Genomic DNA, 24,321 nt, shown 5'->3' on the forward strand with positions numbered 1-24,321 from the left:
TTTTTATTTCTTTCAAAATTTTGCGCTAACACCATAAAACCTGAAGTAGCCACACAACTACAGCAGTCTAGGTCATAACACTTTCTATGACTGAATATATATTTAAATGATTTAGTTAATTCATTAAGGCAGAAGTTACTCAACATATTAATATTACTACTCATTCAGCCGCTCTAACAAATATAAAAGCACCTACCCAGCAAAATATGACAGGGCAGACAGTTCAGTAAGAATTGTAGGATTATGTGGCAACCACCACCTTATTACATGGCAATTTCGTGTCTCTACAGAGAATGTGACCATTATATCTCACATAGTTAAATTGAGTCACCCTTTCCTCTGCCTCAACAAAACCCAGACTTCAAAAAAAATCAACCAACAAAAAAACAATCCAAGTGCTTTATTTTGCAAAACCAGAGTTCCCCAGGAAGCCCAAAAAAGTTTCCTAATTTCAATGAAATGCAGAAAACCTAAATTTAAGCTATGCAGTGAGACTCATCCAGACTTTGGCTAGAAGTGTTTTGATGGCAACTATTCTTGTATGTCCTTATTTTAAATTCTGTGTATAATTACCATACAACTTATAAAATGCATGGAAAAGAACACTTCCTTTTTGATCCAATAACCACTAAACAAGTGAGACCTCTTTTTGTTCAACTCGCAATAGCTTTTAAATGGTGCAGGCTCTGTATACACTTTGAGACAATCTCACTCAAGAAATTGGATGCATTAGCACTGTAATACATATGCATTAAAACTCTTCTACATTCATAAACCTTAAACAATCAAGACTGAAATCAACAGAAATTAGCAGTCAAATGGACATCAAAAATTTTATAGAAATTATAATTAAATTATATAGAAATTATAATTTTCCTCTTTATAAGTGTCAATATTGAGTTATTTGTGTAAAAGGAAACACTGAGAACACTCATCATTAATTTTAGCTTGTTTCATTTCCAACTAACTACAAACTATTATATAAATGTGCATGAACTACTTTCAACACTGATAACACTGAATCACCTAATGTACTGGCATGTTAGACGTCTGAAATAAGATTTATAAAAAACATGAAAAGGAATCTAAAGAAGTGAAGTGGGAATTTGCACCCCTAGAGTGTACATTTAAAGAAAAATAAAGATACACATTCATTGATGGATCTGGAAGACATATTACAGGCACCACATTGGTACCTGTGGTGGTTTGACCCTGGTTGGACACCAGACACCCACCAAAGTCAGTCTATCACTCCCCTTTTCAGCTGGACAGGGGACAAAATACACACTGAGAGTCTTAGGAGTTGAGCTAAGGACAGGGAGAGGTCATTTTGCAATTAGCGTCATTGGCAGAACAGACTCTACACAGAATAAAGCAAGGAAACTATCAAATTTATTACACCACACTGCACACCCAGTGAAACCAGAGTCAGATAATGACAAGTACAATCAGAGACAGTCCTCCAGGAATTTCTCCAACATGAGTCCTTTCCCACAGGGCTTCAGCTTTTCACCAACTGCCCCAGCTTGGTTCACTCCTATGAGGTGCAGTTCCTCATGCCCAGACTGCTCCAGCATGGTCCCCTCCAGAGTCACAAGTACCCCCAAAAACCTGCTCTGGCATGGATGTCTGTCTCTCTTTCTCCACTGGCTGACAGTTTCTAGCTGCTTCTTGAAGTGGCCACCGCTGCAGCCCCTGCAGGACCCTGCTATGCAGAACTACAGCAGTACCATAAATTCCTACAAACAAACTACCTGGAAGAACTAGGAACTAAGAACTTATTCAGCTCTGTGACAATGTCACTCAGGATTCCAAATTTATTTCTCACCAGTTCAACGTGATCACCAAACTGTACAATACAACACAAAATGCATGGTATGGACTTAAGCATTCTAGTATTACCTTATTCAACTGTTCCTTGGTTTTGTAGGGAAAAGGTGCTTTCCTGAATTTTCCTTCTTTGTATTTTTGTGTAATGAATGCTATCCTTTTTTCTGCAGGGGCATCCATATGCAGCTCTTCATCTGGAGGAAGATTTCCTGCCCAAAAACTGTTTGCCCTCTTATTTCCAATGATGATAAAAAGCTGGATGAGGTGCAAGAAAAAAATAAGCAAAATAGCATGAAGTATATGAAGCTGGCCTCTAAATAGCTTTCAGCTGCTAAAGGTTGAAAAAGTTATTAAAGAAAAGAAAATTGCCTGCAGGAGACAGAAGCCTCTCTCAGTCACTGCCTACGGTCATCTACAAATGAATAATAGTCTGCAGTCTTCATTTACCATCAACAGCAACTAAGCTTTGCGAGACTAACCTGTTATATTTCAATACATATTAGAAAATACCAGTAAAAGGTCAGAGAAGACTAGCACATGTTTTAAAGAAAACACTGGTGACTCAACCCTCTCTATAAGCACAACTTTCTAACCCTCCAAGCCACCAAACCGGTATTTTCTTTTTACCTTCCCCATACTGTCCATCATGCTTGCTCTCCAAAAAACAGCAATTCCCCCCCCCCAAAAAAAAAATCTAGATGCTTGGAGAGATATTAAGAGAATTTTCACATATGGCTATTAAAACAATCTTTTGAATTACAGAGCTAAATTATTCCTGGAAACTTCAAGTTTACTGTAACAGCAGCATGTTATTTAGCAGCTGTGTGTTCAGTTTTCCTGTAAGTAATGCAATAAATAACTCCTGTTCATGTAGTAGTTTCAAGGAAGAACAAGGAATTAGAGTATCACAACATACCTCAATAAGTTCATTGCTCCAAATGCTAGCATCCATTTTTAGGCTACGGACTTTAGAATCTCTTGGTCCTAAAGATCTGTGCTGTCCTGAAAACCAAGAGTATTTTTACTTAACTAAAGCACTTAAACTGGGCTTCTCCTCTGCTGACATAAAAAAAATTAATTAGACAGATTTATTCTAATTGCTATTTTTTAAAAAAGGATAGATTTGATATTTGAAAATAAAAGTACCAAAACCCCCAAATTTAAAAAAGCCTACCTGGATTGCATTTGATAACAATGCATGAACAAAGTGGGCTGTCTGTTTTGGGAGGGTTTGTTTTGAAAGAAAGCCTAAAGTTAGAAACTATTTCCCAGAATCTATTGGTTAAGTATATATTTAAATATAAAACATAATAGAATGAATACCCCCAATTTATATACTGACAATTGTTATCCTTTGGCAGTGAGCCTTGAAAAAGCCAGCCACTTCCCACAAAGTGCCAGTGGGTCTTAATTTTCACTAATTTTGAAGGATTATTCCTCTCAGGGAAACTAATCACCTTACAGACCTGTAATTTAAGTGGAGAAGTGCTTTAGATTACGGATGACCTTGGTATAAGCAAACCAAAAAAAAAAAAAACCCAAAAACTTAGTTTCACTTTTTGTTTGTAAAAACTTTCACGAGGATGACACTGTAAAAATGAAAAAAGCCAATTCAAGGACATACCCAGATATATGCAAATATGACATTTTGCAGAACTCACACAGCCTGTCATTAATTACTCTACCTGCGCACTTTGTACAAATGACAACACAGAGATTGATGGATGCCCAGTCAGGACTGGGAGCTTTACAGTCAGCACAGCTCCTGTTGGATTCATTGAACCAAATCTTCTCAGCTACTTCATAATCAGACAGAGTTTCTGCTATCGATTGCTGCAGTGCTTCAATCCAGTCTTGTTTCTCTCTTTCCGACTCTGCTGTAAAGCTGAAACAATTGACTTTTCTGTGTTATTGATCTTTATTTTAAAGCCCAATTAAACATAGACTGTAGTCTCTCATCTATTACACTTACACCTGAAAAATCACAGTCAAAAAAATCTTTCTCTTCACAAATATAAATACTAAGATGGAATGTATTATTTTGTAGTTTTAGTCAATGAAAACTCCCTGGTTTTGTGTTCAGTTTTCAACAAAAACACTACTACTAGCATGAGGTACATAGCTTCTGTAATGTGGAAGTTATGCTCTTGAGTTACTTTCAATCTTTTTATATTACCTGAACTTTAACAAATGCATCGGGTGACCTATAGAGTCACAGAGAGTTACTGAGGAGTAAACAGCCAAAAATGCTTTTCATTTAAATTGATCTTTTTAAACCCCCCCCCCCACAAAACAAAACAAAAAAAAAACCACTCAAACAAAAAAACTTAAACCAAACCAAAACAAAAAACACAAAAACAAAATAACATGGTGATGGCTTAAAGAAAATCAAAGATCTAGCTACCTATCAACTAGTCACAGATTCAAATCATTGATCAAGACTAATTTACCTGCTACAATAGTTGACTGAGAATGAAAGGAAATTCTTTGCTAACACTTAGCAAGCCCAGGAGAACAAAGTCATTTCTTATTCTCCTGCTTTACTGAGGTTTCATTTAAGAAACACTACAACACTTAGAAAAAGGATATTATTAGCATATACATTTATTTCCCTAAAAATCATTACAAGTCACTGGATTGGCCAAAGTGAAACTTTCTACTGATTTCAGTGGAGGATTTCTACACGGGATGGCACAGGAGTGATTCTTATTTTTATAGAAAAGGCTTTACATATATATGGATGCAACATTATTTCACTACTGAAATAATTATTCTTTATTCTGCAGTTTATTATTCTTTAAAATGAAGTAATGTTATTTGAAGTGACGACTTCTTCCCTTGCACAGAATGAAAAAAGAAGGCTACAGGAAAATATACATCTGTAGGAATATGATGTTTAGACAGTGAGGTAACAGATGAAGCAGACATCTGAGCAAAAGAAAATAATTCAGTTCTAAAAAAAACAGCAGAGCATTCTTAAGGAAATCATTAGTTTCCATCCAAACTTTCTAAGTCACTACAGTAAGAAGCAGGTATTCCTTTAGTATATTACTTACATATTTTTGTAATATTAAAGTTCTCACCTAAAGCTTTTATAAGGAGTAATTATTTCAAAAGATTGCTTTGCAGTCCGATCCACTTGTTTTACATTTGCCACGTTCATAGGGATTAAAGTGATACCAAATCCTGTCTTAAAATCCTAGGGAAAAGACAATAACAGTTCAGAATTTTATCATTCAAGAATCAAACATGTTTAGAACAATTAAATCCAACACGTTTCAAAAATCCGAGATCAGTAATACACATTCTAGCCACAAGCTTCTAATTCATCAATGGGTAAATAAAACTATAATGAAATTGGTCCAAACGCTACGCTTCTAATTGCTAGAATGACCAAACTTGATTGTTAGTAGGAAAAAGCCCCCCACACTGTGACTATTAATAAGGGGGTGGTGGGATAGGTGGTGGTGTTGATGGTTAAATCACAGATTGCATTAAAATGGGGTTCCAAAACTACAGAAGCATCTAACTTCAGTGATGTTTTAGTGACTAAATGATGTTTGGCCTGCTTATAATCATACTGTTTTAACAAAATAGAATTTTATGCATACTTTTTTCTTAAACTTTGGCTGCTCCTGCTTCTGAAATAAGCACATGAAACATCACAGCAGCTAAAATAGGCAGAGGGTTAGCTGTGACTCAATTATTAGAAGAAATATTAAAAATGCTAAGAATTTTTTCTTGATTTAAGGCAAAAATACTTCTCCCCTCCCCCCCCCCCAACATGAAAGGACATACTTAAAATAAAAGCAATCTCACATTAACACAGTCAGAAACTAAAACATACAGGGAGCCTTTGTGAGGCTCTCTCAAATGCATGTGCTTTGGAAACACTGGTCCACACGCACGTTATTTCTGATCTATTTGGAATACCATCAGTATCTCCTCAAGCTGAGATGTTCATCTATCTGTAGTCACTGTCACAAGTTTAATTTCTCAAAATATTAGCATACTTCCTGGGAACAGAAACTACATCAGAAACAAAATCAAATTACATCACTCCAGCAAAAACCAAATCCTCGTATCTTACCATTTGTTTGTTATTCACTAAGGTACCTCTCACACAACAAATACCTGGGTGTGGGCTGATAAAAATACAAGCACTTCAGAGGTATCTGCCTGTGCAGAGGGGACTGTTTTTCTAGTAAATACATATTTCAACCTACACCACTGACAAGTCGTAAGACTTTCAAACTTCGTGAGCATTAAAGCTCACAAGGAGAACATACTTCACAAAACTCTTCGTTCCCTGCTATCAGGTATGAGCAAATAAAAATATCCTTTCAGCAATGATTGATAAGGCTAAATCTGACATAACACACACATGTGTGTCTATGCAAAAGTAGAAGTCCTAATTCTATCACATTAGGGTAACAAAGGGCATTGAAGGCGATTATGCCCTGAAAAGCATTACAGTGTCTAATTTAAGGCAAGATTTTTAAAATACCATAATTTCCACTAATTAAACACAGTGTGGGATAAGTCAGCTAATGTTTCCTTGCCAGACTTCTTAAGATTTTTTTTTTCACCAAACATTACCTTTGACAGTAACAGCATGGAACCCAGGTGTGGTTTTCAGCACAAAGCTTTATAAAAAAGTAGTCATGTTTCAACAAGTACCCTGGCTTAGCCACTCCTCATACAATAGATTTTTTAGTATTTGTACCTTTTTTCTACCCTCAAATCTCTCACTTTCAGCCCCCAACCCCACTTTCTTATAAATCAACAGTTTTCATACTGACACATCTGTCTCAGAGCAGAGAGTTTTGTGAAGCCTACACATTTCCCTAATTCATCCTCAAAGATCAGTTCTATGGGAAAGGAGTGGGCAGAATAATCTCTTTTCGAGTACAAACTTGACAGCATTCTCCATGGCAGTGAAGCATTCTTAAAGTCAGACATCACCAGTGAGAAAAACAGAAGCATAAAATTGAAGGTAAAAAAAATATTGAGCATAGAGAAATAGAAAAAAATTATTTCTATTGGCAGCCATGTCTTAAATCAAACGAGCAAGATGAAAAAAATAACCTTTAGCTTTCTAAAATTAAATGGTTTGTGCTTTTGAGATGTAAATTGGATGCAGATTTCATCTGCTGGTTTCAATTACTTCAAGTAATTGGCTTGAAGAGGTCCTGATATTTAAAGGACAGGTAATAATGCTATACTTGTACCTGAACAACAGTGCAAGGCATTCCTTATTTATTAAAAAGCAGCTGAATGACTGCCAGAAGCCATGGTTAATAAGAGTTCATTATACTCTTCGGTCGGGATTAAAGTTTACTGAAAGTAAATGATGAGCGATGAAGACTGAAATAACTACCATAGTGAGCCAGATAAAAAGTTCATCTAGTACAGAATCTTTCCTTCAAGCACTTGCTACTGGCAACTGTCACAAACAGAACGCAAATAAAGGTACATTCTCATCTTCCTGTATAAGCTTCCAGCAGTCTAAGGTCCTCCAGCTAGAAGGTCCCTGAACAAGCAGTTGCAGCCAAGTCATCATACTTACTAGCCATGGACAGCCACATCCTCAAGGAGTTTAAACAAATTCATCCTTTGAGGCTTCCACAGCATTCTACTTCATATATTTCCCATATATTAATTGTGCAAGAAAGTAGTTCCTTTTGTGCATGTACATTGGTTTAAATTTTTTCCCCCAATAACTGAGAATTTCATTACACAACATTAGAGAAAAGAAATGGTAACTGAACTTTATTCATCTACCTACTGCATACCATTCCTTCTTGAAAATGTCTATCCTAGATTCCCTTCAGTCTCTTCATTTTTGTGTCTTCAAACAACTAGCTGAGCCCACTTTCCTTGGAACAAAAGGGGGAAAAGCTGCACAGGGGTACCCTGTGGGCTGAAGACAGCACACATCTCACAGAATCACAGAAGGGTGGGGATTGAAAGGGACCTCTAGAGATCATCTAGTCCAAGCCCCTGCTAAAAGCAAGATGGATCTTGAGTATCTCCAGAGGAGACTCCACAACCTCTCTGGGCAGCCTGTTCCAGTGCTCTGTCACTTTCAAAGTGAAGTTTTTCCTTATATTGAGATGGAACTTCCTGTGCTACAGTTTGTGGTCATTGCCCCTTATCCCATCCCTGCGTAACACTGAGAAGTGCCTAGCCCTTTCCTTTAGACAACCACCCTCCCTTTAGATATTAATAAAATCCCCTCTGTGTTCTCCAGGCTAAACAGACCCAGGTCTCTCAGCTTTTCCTCATACAACAGAGGCTCCAGTCCCCTCATCATCTTTGTATCCTCCCAGTGGACTCTCTCCAGTAATTCCATCTTTCTTGAATGGGGGAATTCAAAAGTGGCCTCGCCGGGACAGAGCAGAGGGGGAGAATAATTTCCCTTGACCTTCTGGCCATGCTTTTCTTAATGCACTCAGGATACCATTGGCCTTCTTGGCCAAAAGGGCACACCACTAGCTCATGGAGAGCTTGTTATCCACCAGGACTCCCAGGTCTTTTGCAGAGTTGCAGCCTTGCATTTCAACCCCTAACTTGTACTGGTGCCTCAGGTTATTTCTGGGTAGAGCAGGACCCTATACTTGCCTTTGTTGACAGTTGTCAACTCACATGGTGTCTGTAAGGACACACACATAACTTTGTTGTACTGAACTCAATGCAAAACTAAGAGCAGTCTAGAAATGAGCTGCCTTAATTTGAAAGTCTTTACTTGCTGGAGCAGCAACCCTCCAAACTTTGCACATGTACCCAGTGTATGAACAATCACACTAAAGAGAATAGCTATTATCATGTTTTAAATTCAGCAAGTATATAAGAACTTACAATGAATTTCAGCATGAGGTATGTCAGAAAGGTGAAGAAATTAGACATGAGGAATATCCTTTCTCAGAACTGAAGGCAGTGGCAAATTAACCAATTTCATTGGTACATTAGAGTGAAGTTATTTCCGTAATGGTCCAAACAAACTCTTCACAGTAACTATACAACACTTGGCATAAACCAGGCTTTGTGAGCGACAGGTACACTGGAATCTAATTTTCAAGGTTCAGAATTATATGCTTTCAGGAGTGCAGTCTTGTTCTCTCCTTCAGAAACAGAAGTGGGAATTGGTACAGGGAAGAAAGAAATGCTTCACTTTGAAAGATAAATTCATTCGCTTTGAGTGCACAAGAGGACAATAGGGCCATTCAAGCACTACACAAAATGTACTGACAGCAAGACCAAGCAGTATCTTTTCAGAATAAGAATTGTCTTACTTCTACAGACTGAAAGCTCCTTGTTTCAGATTAAACTGACTTAGACTTCCTGACAAATGAAGAAAATTTTAAGAAGATTCATTTTTTAAAATATAGATATGTCTTGAAAAAAATTTATATTACTTTAAGGAATTTGAAGAAAAGTTGAAAAATGTGTTGACAATAAGAGCTTTCTAAGAAACCAAAATAGATCAGAAGGATTCACTAAACAGCATGGTTAACTGAAGGCTAAAAATACTAATAGGGCCAAGTAGTTAACTATGAGATGAGCACTGGCTTTCTAGCAACCTGTTTCTCCTTCTTGAAGAAGTGATTATAATGTGCAACTCCTGCTATTATTATGACCCCATATGAAAAAGATGTAGCTTATGAAAACCTGTCAACCATATATAAACTGTGAATTGTATTTATTATTTTAACATACATTTAATGAGTATCTGTGAAGTAGAGATCAGTGTACAAAATTGCTTTATCTTTTCTCAGATATCCTGAGACACTTTACTAACCTTTATTCTATTCTGGATGAAATTTGAGGAGCTCCAAGATTAGTCTCATGCCTTTTCTAATACATCACCACTGTTCTACAGGCACAGAAATAAATGTTAAAACAGAACTTAACTACATATATGAATAAAATCATGCAGCTACAACTGAACAAATCTAATTTGCAGAGTTGCTAAACACATAGCCTTTGCTATGTTATCCTAAAAAAGCCTAGGGATCTTCCTCTAAGGAATTCTAATATCTGTAAGCAGAGCTGAATCATCTGGCTCTCAGTTAATGAGGAGACCTTCTCTACAAAACTACTCTTTACCCTGAAAACTTTTTTTTGTTTAAATTTTCTCCCTTCCACTCAGTTCTCCACTAGTAAAACTTGGGCTGGCATTCTTGTTTAGTCAAACAAAAATTCACTGCCTTTAGTGAATCTACTCTTATGTCCATTAGATATAAAGTTGATGAACCCCAACCCCCCCCTAACTTTTTTCAGGAAAATACATGAGAAAAACCCAACAAAAAAATCCAACCACAATTATAAGTTTACTCTTACTCTTATCCATCACATGAAAATTCTTGCAAATAAATCTGAAGTTGTATTTTGAAGGTTAACTATTTCTACTATTTTCACATTACAAGTATCAGTCTGTAATTTTATCTCAGTTTTTTCGGGGTGTCTAAGGGGATAACAGCACTAGCAGAGAAAAAGGAGAACTGCTGCCAAATTGCTACACTCACACCCATATATGTACATACGTAAATATGTATTTGTAGCATATTTTTATGTACAGAAAGTCCAGAACTCCGACGTACAGAAACAGTACTGGTGTATGCCAGGACCAGAGAGATTTTGGAAACTGCTATATCAATTGAGTATATTCTCACTGCACATCAGTTTCCTTCCTGTGAATTAAACGATGATGCTTTTTTTGTCTTTGGCTGCAAGATCTTGTGATCATGCAATATTTAAGGGTGTGCACACACAGAGAGACACAAGGCCCCAATAAGGGTAAGACAAACCAGATAATACAAGAAAAATATACTACATATAAATATATGTACATACACATATGTATGCACTTTTATATATGCACACATGCCTTTTACTTTTCAAACATCTACTTTTCTTACCATCCTACCACTAATTTATAAAAGGACCATCCTCATTTCTGACACTACTCTTGGCTACTGTCCATACACAGAAAGTTCTTGACCTTTAATCACAGTATCTCTGATTAGAGTTCCAAAATACAACCTGACATATTCCCTTGAATTTACCTTTCCTATTTGCAATAGCTCTTTAGGTTTACTTTGGGGAAGGAACAATTAATTTTGTGACAATTAGACCAGGACTTATTCTTGAAAGATCTGAGAGTTCCCTTCAAAATTAAACATGATTTAGATTTTTCCTTCATCCCAACCACATGCCATTTGATTCCTATCAAACAACTGAATTATTCCCAAGAGATTGAAAGCCAGTAACTAGAATCCTTCAGACAAAGCTATCATAGATTCTCTCCCCTCCTTCTGAATAGAAGGTATACATGTCAGCCTTTCCAGCTAGTAAGTAAGGCTAATTTCTGCAAGAAAAAAGTGGGAATTTTTTTCCACTTCAATGAAAAATTAAGACATATTTATGCATTAGTTTGAGAAACAGTGACTAGTAATGCAGAAATTACTTTGATTATATTAATTCTTCTCCACAAGTTTATATTGATTTTCTCTCCTTTTAAACTGTATTTAGGCTTAGCCTTCCCAGTCTACCTTTCATCAGGCTTTTCACATCTTTAGACTTAGGTCCCTTGTATATTTAATACCGATTTTAGGTGAGAGTTACATATCACAGATTGGAATAAACACCACCAAGAGTAAAGACATATGTATTCTCCCTTTCACTCTTCCTAATGAGGTCTCAAAAAGAAACTGCAGTGAGGCATATAGTATATAATTACACACACAAGAAAATGATGTTAAAAGAACATGAAGCTTGCCAACTCAAGCCCTGACGAGGAGCAAGGAGATGCTAGAATTCAAGTTTTCTGTGCATGTTATTTCCGTAACTTTGTGCTCATCTGTTATGATGTGTGAGGTAGTCACATCATCAATTTTAGGTTCTTTACTTAGCTAAGCAACATTCCTGCATTCCATTACAGAACCACTTGAAAATGATTTGAGCTATTACTGCAAAACATTTTGAAATGACAACCTAACATTCATAATTTTAGAGGTTAAAAGAAGGTGTTGAAGTGCTGAAGCATGTCCAAAGAGCAAAGCAGCTGATGAAGGGCCTAGTCTCTAAGACCTCCTCTTGCATGGAGCAGATGAGGGAACTGAGGATGTTTATTCTGGAGAAAAGGAGACTGTATCACTCTCTACAACTATCTGAAAGGAGGTATTACAGCCAGGAGGGTGTTGGTCTCTTCTCCAAGTAACAAGAAATAGGACAAGAGGAAATGACACCAAGTTGTGCTGGGGAAAGTTTAGGTTGGACATTAGGAAAAATTTCTGCACCGAAAGGAATGTCAAGCATTGGCTGCCCAGGGAAGCGGTTTAGTCACCATCCCAGAACATATCTAAATGATGCGTAGATGAGGTGCTTAGGGACATGGTTTAGTGGCAGACATGCTAGGTTAATGGTTAGACTTGATCTTAAAGGTCTTTTCCAAACAAAGTGATTCTATGATAATAAGGAAGAGAGCAAAAGGTAAGAATCACAGAATCACAAAATCGCAAGGTTGAAAAAGACCTTTAAGATCATCATGTCCAACCATTCCTGTCCTATGCTAAACCATATCCTTAAGTACCTCATCAACCCTTTTTTTGAACATATCCAGGGAAGGTGATTCAACCCCCTCCCTGGGCAGCCTGTTCCAGTAAAAAATTTTTTTCTAATATCTAATCTGAACCTGCCCTGGCACAGCTTCATGCCATCTCCCCTTGTCCTACTTTCTGTCACCTGGCTGAAGAGACCATAGCCCACCCCTCTACAACCGCCTTTCAGGTAGTTGTTGGTAGTGATAAGGTCAAAGGATCACTTAGAAGGATCACAGAAGGATCACTTAGATCAGCTATAGTCAGTGTCATACAGTAGGCTTGTTTTCACTGGAGTGTCTTAGACATGCTACTGGAGCACTACCCCCTCCATGTTACTCCACATCATTACTTTATTAAGAAATCCAACACACGTACTTTTGTGTTAACTTTCATCATAGAGCTATTTCAAAATGGGGATGATGAGATTTGTTTCAAAAATGCATTTCTGATCAACACTCTGAAGGTACTTACAACCTTAGGTGTTAGTTACAAATCTTCCTATTCACTTAGTACAGAAGTAACTCAGAATTCTCACTTCAGCAGCTGTATGTATTTTGCAGTATCAATACAATTTTTAAGTACTTGATTATGCACCATCAGGCCTATGCCTTTCTTGTGGTATGGGATGGATCTAGGACACATGAAGATGAAAGCTCCCCACCCCCCGCCCGCTTCCATCTAGGCTGCAAAATAAAATAAAATATAATAATAAAAAAAAAATCACATAATTAAAGTAACTGGATATTATACTGGAGAGCTCTTATCTTTGCCTTTGCCAGTTTCTACTCATTGCAAATCAAAAGCCTTCGCATAGTCATTTCACTGCACATTTTTCATTTCCGAGTACCTGACTTTATGCTCTAGGGTTTGATTTGCAGAACTGCTGAGCAACTGGAACTTCAGCCGAGACCTGTGAAAGCAGTATTTTGAGCCAGAATAGTTTGACAGAAAACTATTCCCTCCCAATCCTCCATAAAAGTCAGAGAAAACAAAGAATGCAAAAAACATCAGGATATTTGAATCATTCGCTCTGTTCCTTGGAATTATGTGGTGACAGAGATGACAATCATGTTTCTTTACCTAATAGGAACTGATAAAATCATACATTCATTCTTGCTCCTCAAACAGCCAAACACAGCAATTACTGATTGTTTCCTCATAAAACACTTCTTTACTGATGAGGAGATTCTTTCTGGAAGGCATTTTACAGCACTGTTCAATAAAAAAGGCAGAGGTTACTCCATAAAAAAAAAATTAAGATTACCAAACAGTAAGTAAACAATGCACTGGCTGAGGCTATACACCCTTGGTAGAAACTAGCATATTATAGGAATTACTGCACAATATTAAGTTGTATAGGTTTAATCAGATGAAATTAAGATATTCAAAATAAACCAAGTTTTCCCATGTTTAGAGTGGGTGCACAAATCTAATCACAGTAATGTTATTTCACACAGATCTTTAACTTTTTACTGGTTTTCAAAGATCTTCCCAAAAATGAAGCTTACATAATCACAGGTGCATCCACCTCCCCACCTAACCCCAATTAACTTTTTAACTGAATAAATTCTTGGCTTACAAACAAATTCAGCCTAATAGCCACCACTGAATACCTCAGGTCTTAAGACAACCTAAGGATTACAAATTAGAGCAGAGGACACGGAGTCTAAACTCCCCCTCCCTCCCCACCCAGTCCCAGAAGGAAAAGCTTTTGTGCATGGTCACAGTGAATTAAGACAAGATGATACAATCTGGAAAGAGATGTTCAAAGAAAAGCTACAAATGAATACATACATAAATTAAATTTTCCATTTCTTTGTCCTCAAACCAAGATGACAAAATAGAGGGGAGGAAAAGTTGCAATTCCAAATATTCACAAGTTTCTCACTGGTGCAGAAAGGGAAGCGTGGGGAAATCCACGCTGCAACCATGCCTTGCCATTACAAATGATTTGTAGGCATGCCATTTAGTGATGGTCCAATAACCTTTCCAGTGTTTCTGAAACAATTTGTGTGAGCCGTTGCATCGATGTATGGAACTGAATTCTACATGAAGCTGTACATTTTAACACAAAGCAATTTAAAGCTATTACTGCAAAGTAGAGTTCATGACTTAAAAGTACCACAGTCATTTGCATTGCTGCTTTAGAAAAATACTGAAAGGACTGAATTAAGTCAACTATTCTACAGTTCAGAGTTCAGCTGAGGTACAGAAAGTGTGATTCAGACTGTACTCCATTCTGCACGCACATGCTTTCTTTTTCCTGTCACTCAACATGCTAGGAAAGCAACAGTCTCACATCTGAGGCACACAAGACAGAATCGAGCATCAAAAGCAATCTGGTAACACTGCACACAAAACCTGCCTTGCTATCTTCCAAAATACCCCAACAGATATCAACCAAGGGAGAGAAAACTGCTCTCTTTATTGCCAACCCCACACGAAAGACAAGTGCAGGCGAGGCTCCAATTTGAACAATTATGGAAACTCCTTTCCAGCTGGGCTCCTCTGCAGCACCGAGCGCATTCAGAAAGCAGCATCTGATTAGCTGGAGAGGCTGAAGCAGCAGCAGCCTGCCTGTGCTACAATCTTACTTTCGCTGCTTCATGAAGCATCATGAGATAGTGCAGATAAACACACATGTAAATAAAATTCAAAACCTGTCTTGAGTGACTGCAGCATCTATTCAAGGCTTTCACCTTTATTCTTATTCTGTAGCCATTTACAACATTGCCTGCTATTAAAAGAGACAATCATCTTCTTTAAGATACAGAACTCCTAACACATGGAAATTCATTCCAGTTCAGAGTTCATTTTTATCCCAAAGGGATGGGGGTTTAATGTATATGAAACCTACCGTTACCTGGAAATTTCTCAGCTTTCCTCACTTCTATTGTATCATCCTTTTCACCTGCCTTTTTTTTTTTTTTCTCATTTATCTGAAACAGGTATCCCCTACAGCCATCATCTCAAACACATATACAGTTTTAAACACACACACACACACACACACACACACACATACACCTGTAATGAGTGCCCAGAGTACTTCTTGTTGATACAAGGACATTTTTAAACATAGCTACTACTATTAAAATTTTAATTAGCCATCTGGACTGCTCTTTGGAAGTGCTTCACAACTGGAAACCTTCTTGGAAGATTTATCAAGACTGTTCTCCAGAGACCAAGATCTGTGTATTTTAAGAGTACCACATACAGTTACTGGTTTCTGAATTCACAACTTGATAATTTTCTTGCTGAAGCTTTACATAGACACCAAAGTCCTTGTTAAGTATTCATAGTCCAGACAAACTGCTAACAAAGCGTTTGAACTCCTAGAGGATGGACAAATTGTGAACTTTTTGTGACATTTAAAAATAATCTAGACCGGTGGTCATGCAGGATTAACTTCTTTATAAACCTTTTTGGACAGCTGTCATTGGACAGTAGAGAAAACTGGTACAATACCCCTGCTGGCGAAGATTCCCCTAATGAACCAAGAAAACCTCCACATTAACAGAGATCTCATTTTCCTCCAAATTTACATGTGGAGATAAACAAATATGATATTCACCAGTAAAAAGCATCATTGGCTAAGCACAATGCTTGCTTACTGACCTCAAACAGTAAGGTGCTACGACAATTAGTCCTTACAGTATATATAAAAACATACTTTATTTAACACCTTTTACCTCTCTAAAATAAAATTGAGTTCTATGGTATCTTATTTCACATGTAAAAACAATTGATAATTTCTCTTTCAGTATTAGCAAAAAAAACATTTCCTGATGGAGAAAGTTTTGCAAAGGTTTTTAGCCACAAATTTAATCTCCAAGTAATCTGCAAAATTAAAAATACTTATAAAGGACAATCAATTAAAAGAAGTTTCAACACGCATTAAAGTGCCATCCATATAGGATTAACAATCACAGAATTTTAGGGGTTGGAAGAGACTTCGAAAGACAATCTAGTCCAACCCCACTGCCAGAGCAGGATCATCTAGACTAAATCACACTGGAACACATCCAGGGTGGTTTATTAATGTCTCCAGAGAAGGAAACTCCACAACCTCTCTGGGCAGTCTGTTCCAGTGCTCTGTCACCCTCACAGTAAAAAGTTTTTCTTTACGTTCACATGGAACCTCCTATGCTCCAGCTTGCACTCACTGCCCCTTGTCCTACCATTGGACATCACCAAGAAAAGCCTGGCTCCATCATATTTATAAACATTAACGAGGTTACCCCTCAGTCTCCTCTTCTCCAGGATAAAGAGATCCAGCTCTCTCAGCCTGTCCTCATAAGGAAGATGTTCCACTCCCTTAATCACCTTGGTAGGCCTGTGCTGGACTGTTTCAACTAGTTCCCTATCCTTCTTGAACTGAGGGGCCCAGAACTGGGCACAATATTCCAGATGTGGTCTCACCAGGGCAGAGTAGAGGGGGAGAAGGACCTCTCTTGACCAACTAACCACATCCCTTCTATTACACTCCAGGATTCCATTGGCCTTGTTGGTCATGAGGCACATTGCCGGCTCATGGTCATCCTGTTGTCCACCAGGACCTCCAGGTCCCTTTCCGCTATGCTGCTCTCCAATAGGTCCATCCCCAACCTATACTTGTACATGAGGGGTGTTCTTCCCCAGACGCAAGACCCTACACTTGCCCTTGTTGCATTTCATTACATTTCTCCCTGCCCAGCTCTCCAGCCTATCTAGGTCTCAATGAATGGCAGTGCAGCCTTCTGGTGTGTTAGCCACTTGTCCCAGCTTTGTGTCATCAGCAAACTTGCTGATGGTGCATTCGGATCTCTCATTCAGGTCGCTGATGAATTTATTGACTAGTACTGGTCCCAGTAACAACAGACATTTTCACTTTTTAAAAAATAAAATTATGGCTATTCAAATACCCTATATTCCAAATACATTCCATTTTATGATAACTGGAACACTAAAGGATTTCCCTGTTGATGTTAATAAAACAGGTCAAATTTCTGATTCCACCAAACTCAATGGCCCTTCTCAGATTGGGAATTGGAACAACATACACGAAAAAACCCTTATTAGGAATATTTTAATGAAATATGGAGAGCTCTGAATTGTGCTATTTTTTCCAGCTAGGGAGATTAGAGACACCTACTGCTTCCAAAGCCACGAAGGGGGAAGTTTTACTTTAAACAGATGACATTATGATCTTCAATTTAAGAGGAAAAAAATGAGTTAAAGGAAAAGTATACAAAACTTTTTGACCCGATAGTATAAATTCTCTTCTGCTTAAGAAATATTTACCCTATAAAGATGGAGACATTAAACCCCATCAAATTTCAGATTTGCTTACAATTTGGAATTCATCATCTTTTGAAATATCTGAGCCAACACAGCAAAATAAATTTTCTTAAGAAAGGCATAAATAAGTACTTAACAGTTCTATACTTTGAGTGTGTGCATGCATACATACATGCACAATAACTCTGAAGGACGTGCCTTGGACTCCATGGACGTACAGACATTTCTAGAGGCCAATGTAAAGCAGCAACTTCCCATTAATGCTTAGAATCAGAAACCTAGAGGAGAGCAAATGATGATTTGTGAATTCTTCCCCACTTCTGTAATATCTATTCTAACACAGCGAAGGGAAAGCAGCACCAACAGTTTTGCCATACATTCTTCTGTGCCTGGACCAATGGCTGATGCCATGACAACAGCAACGCTGAAAAGTAGCTTTTGATAAGCAGGAATTTTCCTAACCTAGTCATTTCAGCATTTTCTCTCCTGGGAAGGCATCCTCCTTACACTTAGTTCAACCAAAAATAGAGTGGGAGTTTTGTTAGAGATTTCTTGGAATTTGGTTTTGTGGTGAGTTTTTTTGTTGTTGTTGGTGGTTAGTTTGGTTAGAAAAGAAATTGTTTTCTTCTGCTGGCTGCAGAATCACACATGCTAATTTGGCTTTGTGAGACAAAGAAAAGTGAAAATAGCTGATGAATACACAAAAAGTATTTTGATTCGTTCAAAGCAGAATCACTAATGGACACACATGTAGGTACTGCTTAGCAGCTACTCACTTTCACATTTGCCTAGACTGTCACGAAGGTAATGATTCCACGTAAAGAAAACACAGCATAAAAGTAAATACGTACGAGATTCACAAATCAATGAAGTTTACAAATAAGCAAGCTACTTTTCACTACTTAAATACTGAAATGGCTGGAGTATTAAATGCTTATAGAGTTTACTGAACTTCTAGTTCAGTAAATAAGTGTTATTATGAGTTCATATAAAAGCCACTGCTATTTGCTTCGCGTGATTTCTTTTTTTGTTTTATTTTGCAGTGATTAAAGCTAAGAAGGGTAACCATCACAGCTACAAAATTTAAACAAAGGCACTCACAACTCAAAGAATAACCCCATACAATTACAGAGAAGCTATTTAAGTTTTTTTTTTGACTGTCAGAAATAAAACAAGGTCCACCTACAAAACATCTGCATATTCATGTTTCAGGATTTGATTTAGAATTAATATAGCCATAATTACAGATTTAATGCCTTTGTCTTAATTAACATAACAGTCTAGTTTTTTATATCAGTCTTCCAAAACTAAAAAAATATGAGCTAGAAGCACATTATACAAAAATTAAGTAAATTCAAGCTTGCAATGGAATTATTTTCAGCTAATGAGAAGCAAAGGCTAACATCCAACAGAAAAATATAAACTGTTCATACAAATGCAGAGCAACCATAAGATACTACAAAAAATTCTAAGTTAAAAAAAACAAAAACCCCTCCTATCCTTAAAAAAACCTGACAACATACTCTTTTTGAATAACCTTCATACTCTGTGTTACCAACTAGAGAGCTAGTTGGTAGAAAGAACACTAGTAATTACATTATTTTTAATAAATTATCTCCATTTACCACTTTTATATTCTGTTTGTTCCACTGACCTTCCCATTGTCAGAATAAATAATACAGGAAGGTTTTGCAGGACTCAGGATGAGCTACAGACACATGGCTCGTTCTTGCTCCTAGTGCAATGATCGCACCTGTCTCCTGCATTATTTTTACTTGGGTCTCTCACTCCCACCCATCTCCTTACACAACAAACAAACATATCTTGCTTATCTGCAAAAATTGGCAACAGCAATGTTAACTGTGTTTCAGAGCACATGCTTGGGCAACAGGCTTTGATCACTACTTACTTAAGCTGTACTTCTAAAACCATTAATAAGCTCTGAGTAACATAGCAAAGAGAAGCTTGTTTTTCACATTTTGCAAGTTTACAAATCTGTGTCCTTAATGTTCTATTAGAACAGCCTTCAAAATCAGGTAATAATGAAAAAGAAAAATAATTTGGAAACATCTAGATAGTACTATGTTCAGTTCAAACAAGACACCTTACATATCAGAGGTCAGTAAAAAAACAGTACCTAAAGTGTCATTTGTCATGAAAAAAAATGCCAAAAAAGGGAAGCATAGACTTATGGGCTGATCTAACAGCAACATCCTGACCTATGCAGCAGCAAACTCAACCCACTTCAAGTCATGGTGAAGTACAGCTATCAAAGAAGCTTCTTTGGCCATCACTGAAGGTACGCAGATACATGTCATCACACAAGTTGCAGCAACACTGCAAAGGCTTCATCAAGATAACACTGTAAAAGAGAATCTTCTAGAATTAGAATTATAGAATTTCTCTATTTAAGTATATTCAGAAACTCAGCAGCAGCATTTTATACTAACCGTGGGTGTGAAGGCTTGTAACATGCTACATTGATTTTTGAGAACAGAAAATCTTCCAAAAATCCTTCTATGTTAGCAAGAATGTACAACTGCAATCTGCAAACACACTGAAGTTAGAAGAAGGTATATTTTCCCAGCATGAACATGCCATTTAAGAAACTAGGACAAAGAAGAATTCAGTAATGAAACAAAATGCTGGACTAAAATGAAAATCCAGCAACTCTGACATTAATGGCAAAGCTCCAGCTGACATTCACAGAGCTAGAGATTCACCCCAGGTATCTGTGTCAAATCCTACAAGCAACAACTTTCCTTAAATGGTCCTGTATATACTGAAAATCTATCTATAACTTTCCCATTTATAACCACAAGCAGCTAGAACAAAATCTGCACAGGCTTCTTCAGGTTAATTTTAAAATACATCTGCATTCCTTATAGGAGAATGAAATTTAGGTCTGCAGATGAAAGACCTGCACAATTAGAAGACCTGAACAGCTAGCACCACATAATCACGCAGAACCCTGATGAGATAACATCTTCTGGTTTTGTACCTACAGCACACTCTATTAACCTTTATTTTTGCTTCTCCCTGTAAAAATCCAATAGACCTCCACCTGCATATATTGAGATTTTTTTCCCTGATATTCCATACCTTATCTGTGAGAAGGGTAAAGAAACAGAGCCTCCAAAGCAGAGCTTTACATAGATGTAGCATTTTTAGTTGCACATTACCATTTATTGGTGAAAACGCAGACACACACAAGTTTCACACCTTGCCTGCTGATTTTACACATTTACATAGGGACATGCAAGTACCTAAGATCATCCTCAAATGAAGCTTCTAAGATTTGCCACCTGCACATCATTATTAAATAAACAGAAAAGACAAAGAAAAGTTCTTATAGCTGTAGAAAGAAAGTAAGAAACCTGTAAAAACCTAACGCATGGGAATGATTACACAGCACACCAAAAAACACACAGAGAAATAGCTGATGTGTTTATGCAGGGCAAAATACGACCTGTCTGGATAAGTCACTTAAAATGGCAGGTACCTCTGCTGTATGGTTTGTTTTAAACAAACTAAGAAAAAAGATGCCGGATCCCCCCTTGCTTCTCTTTGTGAAAAAAGAAGTGCAAGGTGAAACAAACCAACCTGGAAGTCAGAATCCATCTCCCACCTGGGCATCAGTGATGACCAGTCAACACTGTCTCCTTCTCTTCTGTTATGGCTACTCAGGACTAATGAATTTTGCCTTGATCAGTTTCTCAACTTTCGTTATGACCCCCATCTCCTGGCTCATCAGTTTTCTTGCAGCCCAGTAAATTGGCAGCTGCTCAGTTCCTTCAGGGAAGAGAAGCGAGAGTCAATTGTAATAATGGGCTGCAATTACTCCTGTGTTGCAGGAGCTGAGCTGCTGTTGCTGACTGCTGTCATTTTATCTGCCTTTGAACTTCTTTATGACCCCATGGCAGGGAATTACAGCCCTTGGCTGCAAAAAAAAATACAAAATCACACCTCTCATCATCACACAACATCCTGCAGAGCCTCTCAAACAAGTGCCAGACAGACTGGTTGTGGAACAGGAAGCAGGACACGAAGCCATATTAATTATACTAATGTAGCCACATTGCTTCAAGACCTTTCTCAAACCTCCTGACTCTCTAACAGAGCTCTGCATACTGGGCTTAGAGTGCAGACATGTACAAACTTTGACAAACGCAGTATTTGGGATACAGACTCCTCTCTGCCTCAGTGTACAATTTGAAAACATTGGAGGGTGACAAATTTGCCAGTCATACCCAACAGATACCAGGGTGGGGGGGTTGGGGGGGTGTAATTTCTTTTAAATAGCCTAACTCATCTTAAGCAAATGGACAGGAGCTGTAATACTCAATTAAATTTTAGATATCAGAATCCCCAAAAAGGATTGTCAAAATCAGTAATTGAACTGCTTATCGCCATGTGCAAAACACACTCATCAGCCATTGCCTTTTTTTTTCCTCCCCAAAGCAACTTTTATTGGAGAAACTGCAGAAGTACAGTCAAAGGTACCCAAAAGACATAAAAGCCTCAGCCAAATAAAACTTGTTTGAATGCTTAAAGCATGCTAGTGTCACTAGTCATGATTTAAAATACAAACAAAATTATTTCCACCTTCTATTTCCTGAATCGTTGCTTTTCATCTTCTCTGTTAGTAAGCTGAAAATATTTTTCTTCTCAGCCACAATCCCCAGCCTGTTCTCATGGTCCTCCAGCTGCCCATTGCCAATTGTTTTGGCAACCTTTCACCTTAAGTGAAAGGAACAAAACTTGATTTTTGCTGCAATTCATATTTTTAAAATGCTCTTTTAGAAGTGTTAGATATCACTCAATCAATCATTCCAGTGGATCTCAGGATGCAAGGCTGTCCTGACCCATGTGCTGAGATGGAAAGAACTTTTGTCACATTTTCTGGAAATATCTATAAAGATAGCATATTTTAATGAATGGGATTTAAAACATGCCATCTCCAACAAAATAATAAGAGAGATATTTTCAGTTAATAATAATGGCATTGAAGTGTTTCACGAGGCAATAATTCAGTTGGAGTTGATTAAGTTCAAATTTGTTGGTCTAGCAGTTTATTAACCAGGGACAGAAATTATTGCTGAGAGAGCACACTGGGGTATTCCCCACATTCTTACTACCTTGTAAATCATAAATTCCCTCCCTTTTGCTGTAAGGATGGTGCATTTATTTAGAATAAAGTTTGTAGACGCAAGATAGCAGAGTTAAGAAAATAATGCCGTGTTCTTATCTGAATAATGCCATACTGCTACAAGTATAATGAAACCAGCACAAATGAAAAACAATTTAATGTCCAAAAGATTAAAATGCCATTTAAGCTACAATGATATTTTCTGTACTTTAAGGATAATCTTTATAATTCTTATTTTAAACCATCCACTTTGCATAACTGATGAAAACTTAACTGGCCTAATTACTTTGCAGTCCTATAGCAACTCCAACCTGCTCTCTCTCTCCACTGCCAGCAAAGAGACAGTTCACATTTCCAGTGCAGAAAACAGTTCTGGAGAAAATGTTTACTGTTTGATTAATTGGTTGTAACAAAAAAAAGGTGTGGGGACTACATGTGTGAAAGAGAACCAAGAAAATAAAAAAGGGGGAAGGGGGAGGGGAATGTGACTACAACTTCTGGGCATCTTAAATTAAAGTGGTCCTTACTCTGCTGAACTCCAACAGTGATTGAAGGGAGATCACCCAATCTTGAAAATCATCATAAAGTAAAACCAGAAATCCGTGAGTGCCAAAACAGTTTTCTTTATGACCACTCTGCTCTTCCTGCTCGTTCAGCTACTGCGAGTTAAATGCATTATGATCAATCACCTGCTTTTAAGTGCTTGGGGTTCTAGACCTTACAGTGTCAGTTACAAGGCACATTAATGAATCACAGCCATACTCTTTGCTCTCCTGATGGTGCGTGCTAATCCATTTTATTTAGTATTGCAACCAAGGAGAACATTTTAATCACTATAATGTAACTGCCAGTGCTCATCTGATCATACTCATCCTAGACTAGGCAAATCCCAAGGTCTTAAAGACTACTGCTTTTTCACTTCAGAATGGACAAAAGAAGCCTCACCTCTCAAAGTTTAGATTTCACAGAGAGATATCCATACAGCTTCGCTCTTTAACTTACAGGCAATGTACAAAAAAAACCCCCACCCTTTTGAGACATTACTTGTTTAAGCTCTGCCACACCAATTAAAGATTAAATGCATAAGCCACATTTAGTTTAGCTGTAACAGATTTCAAAACCAGCAAGTTGATAACAGAAGATATATGCTAAATTATTAAAATTTGCAATGGCATATCATGGTATTTTTAACCAATTCGGAAAAGGATTTCACATACACTAGCATAACATATGCTTGTTCCTATGTAAGTTTGTGCAATGACCTCTTCAGTAAGGATATGTTGTCTATGCTGCTTCAGAAATACTCTGCTCTTCACTGTGGTAACGGCTTTGAAACTTTACATAAATATTAATATTTCAGCTATACTAATTAGTTTAATACCTGAAATAAAGGATGCAGACAAGAGGAAAAAAAATTTAGTGTTGCCAGTGTTATGTCTAAAATGACTGTCCCAAATA

At 37.4% G+C, this 24,321-nt stretch overlaps 1 protein-coding gene across 1 annotated transcript in view; it reads right to left on the reverse strand.

The window, feature by feature from the left end:
• Window positions 1–24,321, reverse strand: part of ARAP2 (ArfGAP with RhoGAP domain, ankyrin repeat and PH domain 2) — a gene marked incomplete at both ends in the record, with an annotated part of 118,038 nt that overhangs the window by 60,207 nt on the left and 33,510 nt on the right. Inside the window, 4 exons of the mRNA XM_084266843.1 lie at window positions 1,903–2,085; window positions 2,747–2,827; window positions 3,511–3,715; window positions 4,914–5,029. Of these exons, the coding sequence (XP_084122969.1) occupies window positions 1,903–2,085; window positions 2,747–2,827; window positions 3,511–3,715; window positions 4,914–5,029 (585 nt within the window). The remainder of the gene's footprint in view (window positions 1–1,902; window positions 2,086–2,746; window positions 2,828–3,510; window positions 3,716–4,913; window positions 5,030–24,321) is intronic.

Source organism: Gallinula chloropus (genome assembly GCF_964237585.1).
Source record: "Gallinula chloropus genome assembly, chromosome: 7".
In the NCBI taxonomy this organism is placed as follows: Eukaryota; Metazoa; Chordata; class Aves; order Gruiformes; family Rallidae; genus Gallinula; species Gallinula chloropus.